The following is a 15,802-nucleotide window of genomic DNA, read 5'->3' on the forward strand; positions in this document are numbered from 1 at the left end:
TAAATGCATCCACCCTTGTTGTTTGTGTCGACACTTGAGCACTGGTTTTAGGACCAAAAAATCCTAAGAAATTCATTTGTGGAGTGATGTAAAGTTTGTAAAAGTATATGTTAAAGTCTCTTTTGATAAGAATAGTCCGATGCACACTAAGCTAGAAATGGTTGTTTCCAGTTTCATCTTTTGATAGAGAGTTGAAACCCGCAAACTGTAAGCTTTTTTGACTTCACCATACTGTGCATTAGAAAGAAAAGGTCAGTACTCTAAATTAGATTATGGATCACAAAAGTAGATTAGCACTCCATAAACTGAAGAACAAAGCCTCCTAAACTCAAGCATCACATACACTACATATCCTTTTCCCTTTTTATTGTTGGAAATATAGATGGTAAAGCTTTTACCATCTACTGTACAAGGCACCAACCTAGATATGTATTCTTCACATTTCATGTCAACTCACTAGAAAATTTCTGAATAAACTACAAGGAATGTAGTAAATAATAAAATTGACCACTAAAGGTAGAAATTGAGTTCAAAATTGGAAACAAAATAAGCTAAACTCATTAAGCTACTAACTAGTGCTTCCATTGGGGACTCTCTCGTAAAATAAGATGTACCCGTGGTCTGTATTGCTGGAATACTCTTGAGCGGACCCAAAAAATGTTTGAACAGCTGACTCATCAATCATCTCAACATTTTCATCATCAAAGAACAACCAGTGGTTGTGACTCTTCACAAGGCTGACGTAGTGTCCATGGTTTGGTCCACTCCCAACATGGACTACCACAGCGAATAAGGAATACTCGGCGTCTGCATCCTCAACTGTATTACTCAGCTTCAGCTCAAGTGGGAAGACAACACGGTACGAGAGCTTCTTATACCGACCAAGCTGTTCAATGTACTTAAAACGCTTCAAATGGATGACTAGGATGTGAGGGGGCTTTTTAATCTTCATCCTCTTCTGAGCTTCCTGCAAGCTAAGTTCTCAAAAAATGGTGAATTAGTTGTTTATTTGCTACAGAGAGAACAGCAAAAAGACAAATCACGTTAGTTTGCTGCAGCTACGTCAAAGAGACATATGCCTTAAAGGAGTGCTCTTTGTAATTATCCAACAAGAAAGCAAAAAACACATTATACCTGCAACACTTGTCACAGAAGAATTTATCCTCTGCATTCAAAGTCTCTGTGGAACTAAAGTTCTTCAGGCAGCTAGTTATTGAACTGTTCTGTTCAATGTCAAGGCTCAAATCAAGAAATGTCTCATCTCTTGCAGTTACAGTCTCACAACGCAAGCACTTCGTTTCATTTGTGAGTATACCCTGGAAGTAAATACTGTTAAGATCAATTAAAGAGTCTAGAAAGTACTCGTTTCAATTGAAACGTGTATAGAGTACTGGTTTCAATTATAGAGTGTAGAGAGTACTGGTTTAACAGAGACATCTCAAGACCAGATAAAATACTCTTTTTCTTCGTCATACTGTCAAAGAAATGATGTTAAAAAACCTTAGTTATACTTCTGAACTCTTCTTTCTTTTTCCTTCCTTTCTTTTAATTTTGACTAGAGATGTCAGACACCAGAAGCAGTATAAGGATGCAATATCAGGCACTTATTCTGACTTGCCAAGTCCGTGGAGAATCTACAAGAAAAGCAGACCGATCCCTGAAAAATCAATCAACTATGCCTTGATCGCCGAATAGTTGGATCGACCATAAGAATCCTTCAGTTCCATTGTATTCGGCTTATTTCATTCCAATACTAAATAATTGTCATTTAAATAAATTAGAAAATTCTTTAAAACTAGAAGTTCTGTAAATCTCCTTTTTCTTGAAAAAAAAAAGCAGCTCTCGAGAGACCTAACATAAATGTAGTAGCAATTAAACACCATCAACAACCACTATGCCCAAGTCTGAAACAAGTTGGGATCTCCATTTAAACTCATCTCTGGCCAATATTATATACAATAAAAATAAAAGCAAGTATTAGCACTTCTCTCATTTCCTAGTGGTATACAAATCTCTGATATGACTAGAAGATACCTAGAAAATTCAAGCTAACTAACGTGATTCAAACATATGTCCAATTGATTGGTATAGTCTATATAGAGCTTTCTCCTCTATTGTGTTCTATCTACTGCTAAGTCTACATTGATTCCAACTGATTGTAGGGCCTTAGAGACAACTTCATTCTTCAATACTACCATTTTCAAAAAAAAGAAAAGAAAAGAGAGAGACTACTTCATTCTATGAAATTTTAGATCTACCTTGTTCCTTTTCAACACCTACTTCTCACCATAATTCTACTCCTATAAACCATTGCATCTAATGGTCGACATAGGACATGAACAAACCATTTCAATAGACTTTCTCTTATTTTATCCTCAATATACCTTTTGGTGCTATGTGATCTTTTTAAATATTGTCTAATTTTATGACTGTATATCCATATTATTATTAACATCTCTGACACCCATCTTGTAAACGTGTTGGACTTTAGCAGCTCAATATTAACTTCTTCCATATAACATCGTTCATCTTATAATTGTTCTGAAGAACTTAACTTTGACTATGGTAGGCAGATTCTACATAACATCCCGAAAACACTTCTTCGTTTCATCCATTCAATTATTGCTGAATGTGTAACATCTGCATCTATCATTCCATTCTCCAGTCTCACTCCAATCTCGAAGTGAGCGTAGGTATCTGAATTGATTGCATTTTGGTACCTCAACGTGTTATGTCCCGGCTATTGATCTGGTTATGGGGCACTGTACTGTGAAACTGAATGTTTTCTTCCTACGACCTATGGCGCTGGTTCGTTACAGAGAACCTGCAATCTCTTGAGTTTGAAGTACTCAAAGACTTAGTAATTTTCTGCTTTCATTTCCTCAGACACACAATAGTTTAAATACAGCAGTTGAGAAATAACTACCCCTAGAAACTAGGACCTGACTTCCTAACTTAACTGAAACGAAAAACTGCAGTATTACATGAAAATAATTGTACTATTACAGAAAACTAACTACTATTAAAAAGAAATTACTGCTGTAACTATTGGATAACTAAGGAGTGATAACATTACTCTCCTCCATCAAATTGCGCTTGTCCTCAAGCGCTAAGTGCGGAAATTAGTAATTCCCAACTTTCCAGCAAACTCTTCCTCATCATCTATAAAGTCAATCCAGAATAATTTCTTGCATTGATGACCTCGGGTGAATGGTTCATCACAATTAAAACAAAGTCCCTTAAGTCGTCTTTCCTCCATTTCAGATCTAGTTAGTTTCTTCACAAATCTGGCATGTCGTTGAGGTGAAAAATCTGTTGTCTTGGATTTGCAAGCATCTAACACTTGCGAACAAACAGATTGTTCCTTGCGTTCATAAAGTCGGGATAAATTCATTGTCGTAGCCAAATCTGGAGGATTATGCAACTCAACCTCAATTGCTATATAATCAGCAAGACCACTGATAAAAGTTCAATTTTTTGCAATTGAGTGAATGTACCAACCCGCGAAACTAACTGCTCAAACTTTTCTTGGTAATTTGCCGCAGAACCGATCTGGCATAGCTAGCCAATTCTCCCAATTTCCGACTTTTGATTGGTGGCCCGAAACGACGGTTACAATAACGTTTGAACTCATCCCAAGACAGTTCAGGCATATCTGTCTCTAATTGAAGAAACCAAAGTTGTGCATTCCCTCCAAATGAAAAGAAGCAAGTCCAACCTTTTCTTCATTTGGAGTCTGTTGGTGTCGAAAGAAGTGGTCACATCTATTCAGCCATCCCAAAGTGCCCCCTTGTCCAGTAAACCATGGAAAATCCAAGTTTGTATACCTAGGAATGATGGAAATTCCTATTTCCTCCTGCATCTGATATTGACCCTCTTGCCACTCCAGTTTTACCCTTCCAACCCTGATTCTGACTGGTATGTTTAGTTGATTCAGAATCAACCTTCGAATTCGCTAGATCCGTTGTGAGTGCATCTAAGCGAGCATTTATTGCTTCCTGCCTCGCTATATTGGGTGCACGTTCTTCTTGAAATAAGTTTATCAATTGTGCCAATTGATGTTGAATTTGATGTCCCATAACACCTGGCTCTGAAACCAAGTTGTTATGGCCTCGGTTATTGATCTGGTTATGGGGCGCTGTACTGTGAAACCGAACGTTTTCTTCCTACGACCTAGGACGCTGGTTCGCTAGAGAGAACCTGCAATCTATTGAGTTTGAAGTACTCAAAGACTTAGTAATGTTCCGCTTTCATTTCCTCAGACACTCATAGTTTAAATACAACACTTAAGAAATAACTACCGCTAGAAACTAGGACCTGACTTTTTAACTTAACTGAAATGAAAAACTGCACTATTACATGAAAATAACTGTACTATTACAGAAAACTAACTACTACTAAAAATAAATTACTGCGGTAACTATTGGATAACTAAGGAGTTATAACACAATGTCACCTATCTCACCTCAACTTCACTTTTTTTATGCTATCATATTTTGCAATACATATATTCAATCTGCTTCTACTTATCGTAAGTCTTACTCTCTAGAGTACTTCTCCATAGTCCAAGCTTATGGTTAACACCTAATTGATTTCTTCGGTTAGTACAATAGTGTCAGCAAATTGCCTATACCACAAGGACCTCACCTTATATTGAGTAGACCTAATTAGTTGATATGGCCTGTAGGAATTTTTTGCTTCCGTTGTTTCTAACTTATCTCAAGTCCTCATTAGTTTTTTATCTGTAAGGGGGAAAAAATGCAGACTTAATTAAGGTTAGAAACAATGGAAGCAAATATTTTATATCTTTTATCATGACTCCTATGATTTTAAATCTACTTCCTTGCTTTCATATCTTCAATCATCCGCATCTACGGACTGGTGCATAAAAAATCTAAGTAGGCCTAATGCCATATTATCCTCCACCTCTGCTACTCGCTCTCTATGTCAGAAGTGATAATTTTGAATCTTGCTCAATCTTACATACATATAAATTTCTAGGACATTCATTTTGTGGATACATCAGGTCTTAGAGGTCAAATATTAACACCTAGAAGATGTTGCTGGTCTTCATGATTATCCATTGAACGTGCTTATCATTGTTGTTATGTATCTTCCTATCACAGAGCATTGCTGTAGCATTTCCCATTTCAACCATCATATACATAGTTGGCCTGTAAGGTATCTTCACATCCAATTGCATTCTAGCAGCACTCCTCCAATTTAGCAATCCTATTTTTTGTTGTGTGTTATATTTTATTGTATTTATATATCAATTTTCAGCGAGAATATCTGAATTTTCTGGAGTTGAGAACACAATCTCGTCTTTGCTTTCATTCTTTTTATCGAGGCTAAGCTTACCATGCATATGTTATTACTTGATAATAGACCCATCACTTTAGATTTCACATCTAGATTTTGATAGACTCCTCCATTAATTTTGAAAACTAACATAATATTATTTGCAAGTAGCATGCACCATTTCAAGTATGAGTCCAAAGCATATCCCTTTTGTACACTGGCAGTTTATTATTATCACCCAAAATATACTTTACTTCCTAATTGTAGCCAGAAACTTAACAATGTACATGGCAAGACTGAATGTAAGACCCAATCCCAAAGTGTTGAGCACCAGATAATCCAATTTAAACAGTTCTGACAAATAAACCTAAAAAAGAAAAAGGAGAAAGAGGAATACAGTTGCTGACATTTCAGGTGATGTATAACCAGCAATGATGGCATAAGCTGATAACTGCCAAGACTAGCAAGCTTTACCTGGAAATTTTTGTGCACCCATGTAACCAGGGGCTCCTTTTTATCACCATTATCATGAACACTGGTTGGTCCATTTGCATTTTTTTCTGTTGGGGAAGAAGTTTCTTGATCACTTTTAGTTGGACTGGCTTCTTTCTCCAGTATGTCAACCAGTTCGTTCAGTAGATAGTTTAAAAATTCGTGTGCGTCCTAACAAAGAAGGATATCAATAAACATGAGTGGCGGGAGAGTACATCGGAGTATCAGAGAATATAAGCACCATATACATAAAGGGAAATGAAGAATAGCTGATGAATAAAAGGCCAAAGCATCATGATGACAGTTAATTTAGCTATCAATTATTTGGAAATGTGAGTCTCTCTCTCTCTCTCTCTTCCTCCCTCTGGATCAGTAGAATGCAAGTCTTCAATTTCTGGGACAAATTTCTTGGAACAAGTTTTAGATAAAGCTGGATCTGATGACCACATGCATGCCCTCCATATAGAGAACACTTTTAAATGAGCTTAACATCATAGTCACTAAAACATTAAAACGAATGTTTGCAGACTAGCAGGATAATAACTAATGTTTAGTCTGGACCAACAACACAAAGGCAGAGAAGGATATCTTCAAAGATGAAAAAGAGAAGTCCCTTAGGCAGGACTATCAATTCCAAGCAAGGATTTTTTCATTTGATCTGATCATTTGTCTGGCCTAGGAACAAGATTTCCAGTTCAACACAATTACATTTCTCAATGACACTTGCCCAAGAAAAATACTATAAAATGCAGCATGAATATAAGAAAAAGGATAAAAAAGAAAAAAGAGGCAAATATAGGAAGCAACTCATTTAGTTTTTAGGATTCCTAGCAACCTCACATTATATCAGTCTAGTAACACCAAAAGGGAGTAAAGCACACAATTCAGTAAATGCAATTAAAAGGAGGGAGAGGGGTTTTTAACACCTGTACAGACAAACTTAGGGGCTATCTTCCCCATATTTATAGGATAAAGGAATATTAGTTTCTAACTAGCATTTCTTAAAAAAAGTGACCATAGGAAACCTGATGCATATAACTGCGGAAAATCTCATTCTGCTTCTTCAATCTCTGTACGAAGCGCTTGGGAGCAATGACACCAGTTTTCTTCTTTTGCGAGCTTATCTACAAAATCACAAGTATAAGCCCATTATTTCGATGATAACTTAGAATACTGATCATGGGCTCATAAAATGCAAAAGAATACAAGTTCTGACAATGTGCTTTCAAATATTTATAAACAAAGGAGGGGGATACTATTGATTCAAACTAATAATGCACAACCTTTTAAAGAGAAACAACAGATGGTAGGAAATAAATCATCTTATATGATTAGCTAATTACAGCCTTCTCCAAGTCATAAAGATGGTCTCATTATTTATATGTGAGACAGTGAAAGCCGATGTACTACTTGAACTTCTTATTTTCTAACAATGTACTCCCTCAGTCCTAATTTATGCAGCACTTTCCTCCTCCAGAGAGTCAATTGAACAACCCTTGAAGGAAAATGAATAAGATCAATTCAATATTTTAAAATTAAAATTTATATATTTAAAAATTACATGGAAAGTACTATAAGTTGCATTTCTCTGTCAGTATGATGAAAAAATACATATTAATTGTTGGTCAAACTTTACGCAATTTGAATCTCGAAAACGAAGAGTTCCACATAAATTGGGATAGAGGAAGTATCATTATTCATTACTGAAGTTGATCGAAAGTTCAGTTTGAAGATCCCAAAAGATTGGCAGAACAAACATTTATGTCCCCAAATTGTCAATTGCCAACATTTATCCGGATTGGACTAAACATGTCGCTTATTTGGAGCCTAAGCATTAGTAGAAAAATCATGAATGTATTCACACTTTCTACAGAAACAAAAATAACTAAGAGAATAAACTAATATTTAATAATTGAACAATCTATTCAATGACAAGAACATGACATAAATTCAAGACAAACTCTCAGACAATGCATACTAAAGACAAGAAACTAAGAAATAAATTAATAATGGAGAGCAAAATGCCTGCTAGACAGGCCATTAACAAGCACAAGAATTACTTTATGCACATTCTCTAGGAACGCATCTTCTATTTTATTTTCAGCCTTACAGAACAAGAAACAACAACAAATTCCAAGTCTTCCCTACAAACAAAATAAAACTGCCTTAAGCCAATTGATGATTCTTTTCGGGTAAAACTGAAAACACAGAACCAATGACAAAACCCAAAAGGGTTAGATCATGGAAGTGTTTTCTAAAACTGAGCTCACAGGTCAAAAACACAAGCAGATAGTCATAACTATAAAACCAAAATCTGCATATCATCTGAATTTTTCAATTAAAGAGTGACTGGAAACAAAATTTCAGAAAGATCACATCCACATTCATACCCTGTAAACAACTACCCTAGCCCCACCCAGGAGCTGGCTATTGAGGCTTTTCCACTCTGAAGAACATTCCCTTTTCATTGTGCAAGTGAGAAGTATAAAAAACAAAGGACGGAACCTAAGAAGACATCTCAACAAGATTCTGGTTACCTGATCCACATAATGAGCCACAGAGAGAAAAAGCAACATTTTAGTTCTGTTGAACCTGAACATGCTGATTATGCATTTAAAATGAAATTCTATTGAAAACATATAGAAATGTGATCTCCTGACAAACCATAAAAAGAAAAAAAGAAAAAAAAAAGAGAAGAAATTCTTCACTGACAGTGAATGTTTTGTACATGTAAATTCTAATGAACAGTTGATAACAAATTCTCTAAATAGAGAGGATGGACATAAATCCAAAGATCTCTCCTGACAGCTCCGAGATAGCTGTTACTTGCAGATATGGACATCATAACTGTGGGTTCTTATTAGCAGCTTAACACATGATTGTGTTTACTAGAACATCATAATTAAATGATCAAGGGAAAACAATTAGGAAAAGATAATGTCAACAATAGTCACGTAATACCTGCATAAACAGGTCAGCAAGGCATGTCAAGAGATTTTCATCTGCGTCAGCAAGACTCTTGTTATTTGAATAATAATCCAGTAGCTGTTCTCGAAATGGAACACAGAAATATAGAGCCTGTTGAAAGAAAAAAGAACAAGATGATGCTATCAACTTCAGGATCATACATAATATAACACGTATACGACAATGTTATCAACATGGGGTTCGTATATAATATAACATGCATACATGCAGGGTGAGATCAAACAGTCTCTTTTTGGTTAATTCAGGAAGTAGACAGTACATCATAGGGCTAACAGCAATTAGTTTATACATTTCACACAAAAATGATGAATGCAATGCATTTAAACCTGCAATTTGCCATTTTCAACATTCTGAAAACTCAACCAAAACCGATCTTTTGAATATTTCCTGATTTTGCTTCAACCTGTATGCAAATTGCAAATAGGGTGCTGGCGGTCGAACTTTATCATATCTAAATTACTGAATTGTCTTAACACCTCATCTGAAAACTTAACCATCAAAAAGGCACACTTTTACTTAGTTATGCCTTTATGTTTCTAAAAGAGGTGGCCATAAAGTTCATAAGGTATTAGAGTAGGTAGAGGCCCAAAGAAAATGCCTTACATCCTGCCCTTCATTAAACAAATTTACCTGCTTGGCACACTAAAAAGAATTTCGTCTGCACGCAAGGAGGCATGTTGAAGGCATAAATCACTAAATAAAAATGTTCCCTCGAGCAATTTTATCTTTAAAATGAGCTGATGACAACTCAGTAATAGAGCATAAACTACTTTCACCTTATCTTGTTTGACATTTGACAGATGCAGGATAGAAAAAAGGTAGACTTGATAAAGGATTAATAATGTGCAAAGATAAGTAATGTAATATTAAATGAGAAGAAACGAGTTCAATTCATATGAGAGAGGGTCATATCTTATGAAATTTATCAGAATTCACATTGCTTAGTCCACCCTTATGACTTACCTTCACCATATTCAACTTCAAAAACATCTCAAACTTCCTCTATGTAATTTTTTTGATAAGTCTTCCAGTACATAATTTTCATCAACTTAAATTTTGATTTAAGTTTCTCTCTCCATGACACTCATCACTTTGAGACTCTCCTACTATTTATGAAGACCTCAAATGTACCCAATAAGCAAAAGATTTAATATTATTTCTCAAGGTCTCTACTCTCCTATGTAGTCATAGAACACAAATGTTCATCTTAGAGATCCCTCTCACTTTCAATCCCTCGTCCCGTTCCACTCAATCAATTGCTTCATCTCACTCCTTTTCACCTATAATTATTCTCCTTGTTTCTTCCTTCATAGTTCATTGAGACCGTCAATATCTTCATTTTAAGTTATTCCCCCCCTTCAATTTTGGTTATCAAACAATCATTGTGTTCTCATCCCTATATCCCCTTCACTTCCATTCATTTTCAATACCAGTGAGTGAAAATTTATTTCTATCCCATGGCCTGTAAAAGAAATATCCAGAAACTCACAAAGATAACACATTTATCAATGACACAAAACAGGGCTGTCTTCATTTGTTTTTTCATAATTTCACCAATCAACTCAAAGTTATCTTCCTTCTTTGGAGTGTCCAGTGATGCAATTATTCTACTTGTGTAATACTGCTCTGGCATTGTTCATCATCTTAAATTTATCTCACCCGCTATGTACTGTACCACGAATTGGAAGGAGCCTTCAAATAATCTTGAGGATCCCAATCATTTACTGTAGGGGAATATTGATATTTTGAAGACAATACAGCTGTCTTATGCTTTTTCTCTCCTTTGTTCTTTTCCCCTTAGATTTTGTTTCTTCTCGTCTTCGTCGCAATAAATAGCTTTTAACCTTTTTCTCGTCTTCTTAATAGTTTTTTTTGTCTCCTATCTTCAGATTTGACTCTGCAGGTTGAAACTCTTTGGTTACAGACGGCTCTCAATTTGCTAACTTGTTTTCCTAGTTCTGCAAATAGTGATGGAGCTTACGGAACTGTCCAAGGTGAACGATCATTTCCATTGTCATGATGAGTCATCTTCTAAATCCAAGAATGTAGTATTACGGTTAACTATGTTGAATGAACCATGGGAGACAAACAGTTCAAATCCCAATAGAGGCAAAAGACGTAGGGTGATCCTTCCCGATCTGTTTAAGACTGGATAGACAAAGCAATCTGGTATTGTTCTAGTGAGTGGTATTAGTCTAGGTGTAGACAAGCTGGCCTAGACACAATCTTTATTAAAAAGAATGGTATGCAACCTTTGAACTTTTGCCAAAAACATTCCTCAACTATCCTCAAACTTAACTATATCCATGTACTACCAGGTGAACATTTGTAACAAGTTATATTTAACTGTCAAACGCAGTTAAAAACTAAGATAATGGAGGATGGATTTCTTCTCTGCAAGTGTTGGGGCATGAATGTGCTTTTTTATGCTGGGATTTGATTTTATGGGAAGAAAGGGGGGTCAGACTGATGTAAAATTAGTGGATAGGTGTAGATGAGCATTTTAACACAGAGAATAAATATGGAGTCCTTAAAGTCATGACTATACGCTAGCTGCCGATGGAGTACAAATGAGCTGTGACAACATCAGAGATCACACTAGCTGATTGGCCTACTCTATACTGATCTTTTCTTGAGCTTATGAAATTGAGCTTGAGTGAACCTCCTTACTTTTCCTGCCCTGACTTTCCGTTTAGCAGAATAATACAATTCATATATTCTCTATAGTCTACATACTGATCATGTTGTGTTGCACAAAAAAAATTGCAACCAAATCGTACTCAATCTCTTTAATTGGAGGTTGAATCATATCAAACCATTGTTGTGCAAATAAACAAAAGCACTTTGTGCTGGATGTTGAAGACGATTTTCTTTTGGGGGGGGGGGGGGGGGGGCTAGCGGGCTAAGGAGATGCGATACTTTTTTTGGTTAAAGTCGTTAGTCACTTCACTCTCATACATTCCACCAATGTTGCTTGCTCCGTAGGACTTGATATCAACAGCTTCAACATTAGTCAAAACAAACTCCATCTCTGTCTTGACCGAGGCTCGTACCATGCTAGGAAGGAACTTGTCATTGATTATTCCTTTTCCTAAATCTTTTTGCTTCCTTAGATGATAAGAGCTTATTTTCATCTGCTTCTGTTTAACTATAGACATTTTTGCGTAGTACTTCCCTTTTAAACCAAAAAAGATGTATGCTTGATACACCTCTTTAGCTACATGAACTTGGATACAAAATTTTGTAATTTCCCTTTCAAGAGAAGCATTTATGTTATGCGCTTTTCCCATCATTGTATTTTAAGAGAAACCGAGCTATGACGCACCGAAGGGTGTGGCCTAGTGGTCAATGAAATGGTTGAGAAACTTTAGGTCTCAGGTTCAAAACTCAGCGGAGACAAAAAGCACTAGGTGATTCTTTCCATCTTTCCTAAACTTGGTGGATAGACTTACCTGATACCTTTGCTCGTGGGAGGTGGCAAGCATCCCATGGAATAAGTCGAGGTGCGCAAAAGCTTGCCGGAACACCACTGTCATAAAAAAAGAGAGCAACCTGGCTATAACTTAGCCCGAACACCACGTTCATTAAAAAAAGAGAGCAACCTTGCTATGACTTTAAACAAACAAAGTTTTGAGTTCATTCTCATATATGTTGGTTCTAAAATATGAGAAAATTGGTTTAACTTTCTAAAGATTGAAAATGGACTTGGTTAAAACTTTTGAAGATGGCAACTTGCTTGCTTCCAACAGAATTCACTTGGTCTTTCAAAAACATCATACTCCTTTTTCTTCAGTAGCTTTTTGGCATCACCAGCCAAAGCAAAATGCAATCCAGTACAGAACTATCTACTTAACAATTGCCACTATAACACCTAGCAGAAACCATATATCTCTCAATCCCAAACTTGTTAGGCATGCCTATATGAAACCTTATTTGTTCAATCAATCAATACCTAAAGCACAACCACAAACAATCCCCTAAAAAGGGTCATTTCCCCCCATAATTCCAAATAACACAAATTGGTAAAGTTCCAATAATCTAAGCAAAGAACGTGAAAATGATGCAAATCAAAATGAACAGTAAACAAAAAAAAACCTGAAGAACGCTGTTACAATAGCAAGTATTGCCGAAATTCTCAAGGCCAAAGTAACGTTCTCCTTCAGGAAACTGGTCACCCAGAGCTTTCTCGAGTTTGGAACCTGCTGCACCCATCTCAGTTCATTCCTAAATCTCCTTCCAAACGTCAAATTTGATAAAATGGTGAATTAGGGTTTCTTCAACTTCTCTCAGCAACGATTTACAAACACTGATGAAAAAACTGAATCACAAGAGGTGGAAAATGATGGCTTTTTTTTTCTTTTCTGTTCTGTTCTTTTCTGATGGAGAAGAATGATGAAAGAAACAAATTATTGTAATAAAATAAAGGTCAAAGTCATATGCGGCCACTCAAACTGGTCTCGATTATTCATTTAGACATCTGAATTAGGACTTATACCTATTGAACACCTAAATTATCAAGAAATGTGCCTATTAAACCCAAAAAGCTGATGTGGCAAAGTAAGTGTATCTCACTGCTGCTGAGCGCGTGAATGCATTTTTTTATTTATTTTTTTAAATATTTATACCTACTTTGTTGACACTTGGAATGCATTGACTAAATATATATAAAAAAATTAATTTAATTAAGCATAAATCTTTTAAATCATAAAAAAAAAACCAAAAAAAAACCACACTCATCTTCCTTCAACCCATCATTTTAAAAACTTCATATTTCTCTGCTTTTGTTATGATTTTTTTTTCATTTTTTGTAAACAAAACGTCTGCTGCATTTTCAAGAAGAAGAAAAACTGAAACATTTGGAGTTAAAAATTGACCAATATCTGTACTTTTTTATTTTCAATAACTCCAATTGAGCAACTATCACCATTCATAAACTTATTAGAAATGCTATAAAATATTTGATATAATTTTAATTTCTCTTTGTTGTCAATTTTAAAATAATTTATCAAGGTCGATTATATTATAAAATCGGAATAGTCGTCAAAGGAATAACATATAATGAAGAAAATGAAAGAGAAAAACATTTGGTGGATGAATTCGAAATGAGATGGGGTTAGGCTTTTTTTTTTGTTATGAAGAGGAATGGTGATTATGGAACAAGAGAGAAGAAGAAGAGAAGAAGAAGAGAATAAGATGAAGAAAAAAGGGCACTAAGTTAGATGGGATGGGGTTAGGTGGTGGTGAGGGGAAAGATTTTTTTTAAAATTAATTTAATTTTTTATATATTATTAAAGGAAGGAAAATATTCTTTATTTTTTAAAATTAAATTAATGGATCCATGTGCCACGTATCGTAGTTTTATTCGTACTTTTTGTCAAGATAAAGAGTGTGCATTACACGCACAATATTTGTAAAGATAGTTGTTATTTTATGTTCAATAGATAAATATTTATTAATATTAAAGTGTCTAATAGGTAAGAGTCTCAGTTGAGGTGTCTAAATGAATTATGCGGACAACTTTAAGGGGCTATCGATGACTTAAGCCTAAAATAAATTATTTTTATTTACTTTTGTTATATTTAAATGAAATGAAAAAGGATAAAAATAAAATAAAGTTATGGTCCACTACTTGATGGTTGATGCCAAGCTGTAAATATGGTTTTCAATTAATTCCATTTATGGACAAGAAGATGTGATGCATGAAGTATACTTTAATATCTTCAAAAATAAAATTCGAACATTTATTATCATTTTTTTGAGTTAATATCTCAGATGGTCACTCAACTATGCTCTCTTCTCTCATCACTCAACTTTCAATTTTCACTCAAAAGTTACTCAACTATGCACTTCTTTCTCAGAAAATCACTCAACTTTGAATTTTAATTCAAAAATCGCTTAACTATTCACTCTTTCCTCAAAAAGTCACTCAATCTATTAAATTGTTTTTTAATTAAAATTTATTCATATTAATTATTTATATATCAAATCAAAATTTTTAAAAAATAAAAATACCATTTAAACCATTTAGTGATCCACTCACCTAACCTGACCCATTAAAAAATATGATATGACCCATTTTATTTTGTCCTTAATCCTAATTCAAGGTTTAAAGAGAGGAATTAATTTAGGATTAAAAATAAAATAAAATGGGTCATATCATATTTTTTAATGGGTCTGGTTAGGTGGATGAATAACTAAATGGTTTAATTTATTTTTTAAAATTTTTGGTTTGTTATATAAATGATTAATATTAAAAAAATTTAATTAAAAAATAATTTAATAGATTGAGTGACTTTTTGAGGAAAGTGTGGATAGTTGAGTGACTTTTGAGTTAAAATTTAAAGTTGGGTGACTTTCTGAGAAAGAAAGCAATAATTGAGTGACTTTTAAGTGAAAATTGAAAGTTAAGTGACTTTCTGAGAGAAGAGTGCATAGTTGAGTGATCATCTGAGGTATTAACTCCACTTTTTTTTATATAATTATTGTGGTGTCTGGATAACTTTTCAGGTAGAAGAAATTACACATCTTATTTGGATGGTTGTTACATATTATATCATACTGTATTATTTTAGTGTATATATTATTTGAATTTCGTTGTTACACAATGACGCATATCAACAATTTGAATGATAAATTTATTTTCAAAAAAAAAATTAGGATAAGTGGTAGAGCTATTATGAAAATGTTAGTGAAGGATAAAATTAAATTATTAAATAATAAGTAAAGAAAAAATGATCAAAATAATATTAAATTAACAACGTAATCTTAACAAATCGATCGCTATACAAAATAAAACTTTTCGTTGTTACCTTACATAGATTAAAACGATATCATACAATAAAATTTAAATAAGAATTAAAAAAACATTTAAACCAACAATCATCCAAACAACATGTTAATATTTTTGTTTCTATTGAATTTAAACTTAAAATCTTATAATTCTAGACAAACTTTATTAAATAGGCAATATCCTTGAGTGCATCACCGTTAATATTTTTATCTTTATATTAACACCATACAT

The 15,802-nt window shown here is 34.3% G+C and overlaps 1 protein-coding gene across 1 annotated transcript; it reads right to left on the reverse strand.

Annotated features, from left to right (window-relative positions):
- Positions 1 to 306: 306 nt before the first annotated feature.
- On the reverse strand, positions 307 to 13,184 carry LOC101257760 (ubiquitin carboxyl-terminal hydrolase 4). Its single transcript, XM_004237338.5, has 6 exons — positions 12,877 to 13,184; positions 8,755 to 8,871; positions 6,819 to 6,917; positions 5,776 to 5,964; positions 1,135 to 1,316; positions 307 to 974 (listed from the first exon to the last, which is right to left on the reverse strand). Exons 1-6 carry the CDS (start codon positions 12,991 to 12,993, stop codon positions 569 to 571), a joined length of 1,110 nt encoding a protein of 369 aa, XP_004237386.1. The 5' UTR covers positions 12,994 to 13,184; the 3' UTR covers positions 307 to 568.
- Between the last annotated feature and the right edge of the window lie 2,618 nt (positions 13,185 to 15,802).

Source organism: Solanum lycopersicum, chromosome 4, assembly GCF_036512215.1.
Source record: "Solanum lycopersicum chromosome 4, SLM_r2.1".
NCBI classification, from domain to species: Eukaryota; Viridiplantae; Streptophyta; class Magnoliopsida; order Solanales; family Solanaceae; genus Solanum; species Solanum lycopersicum.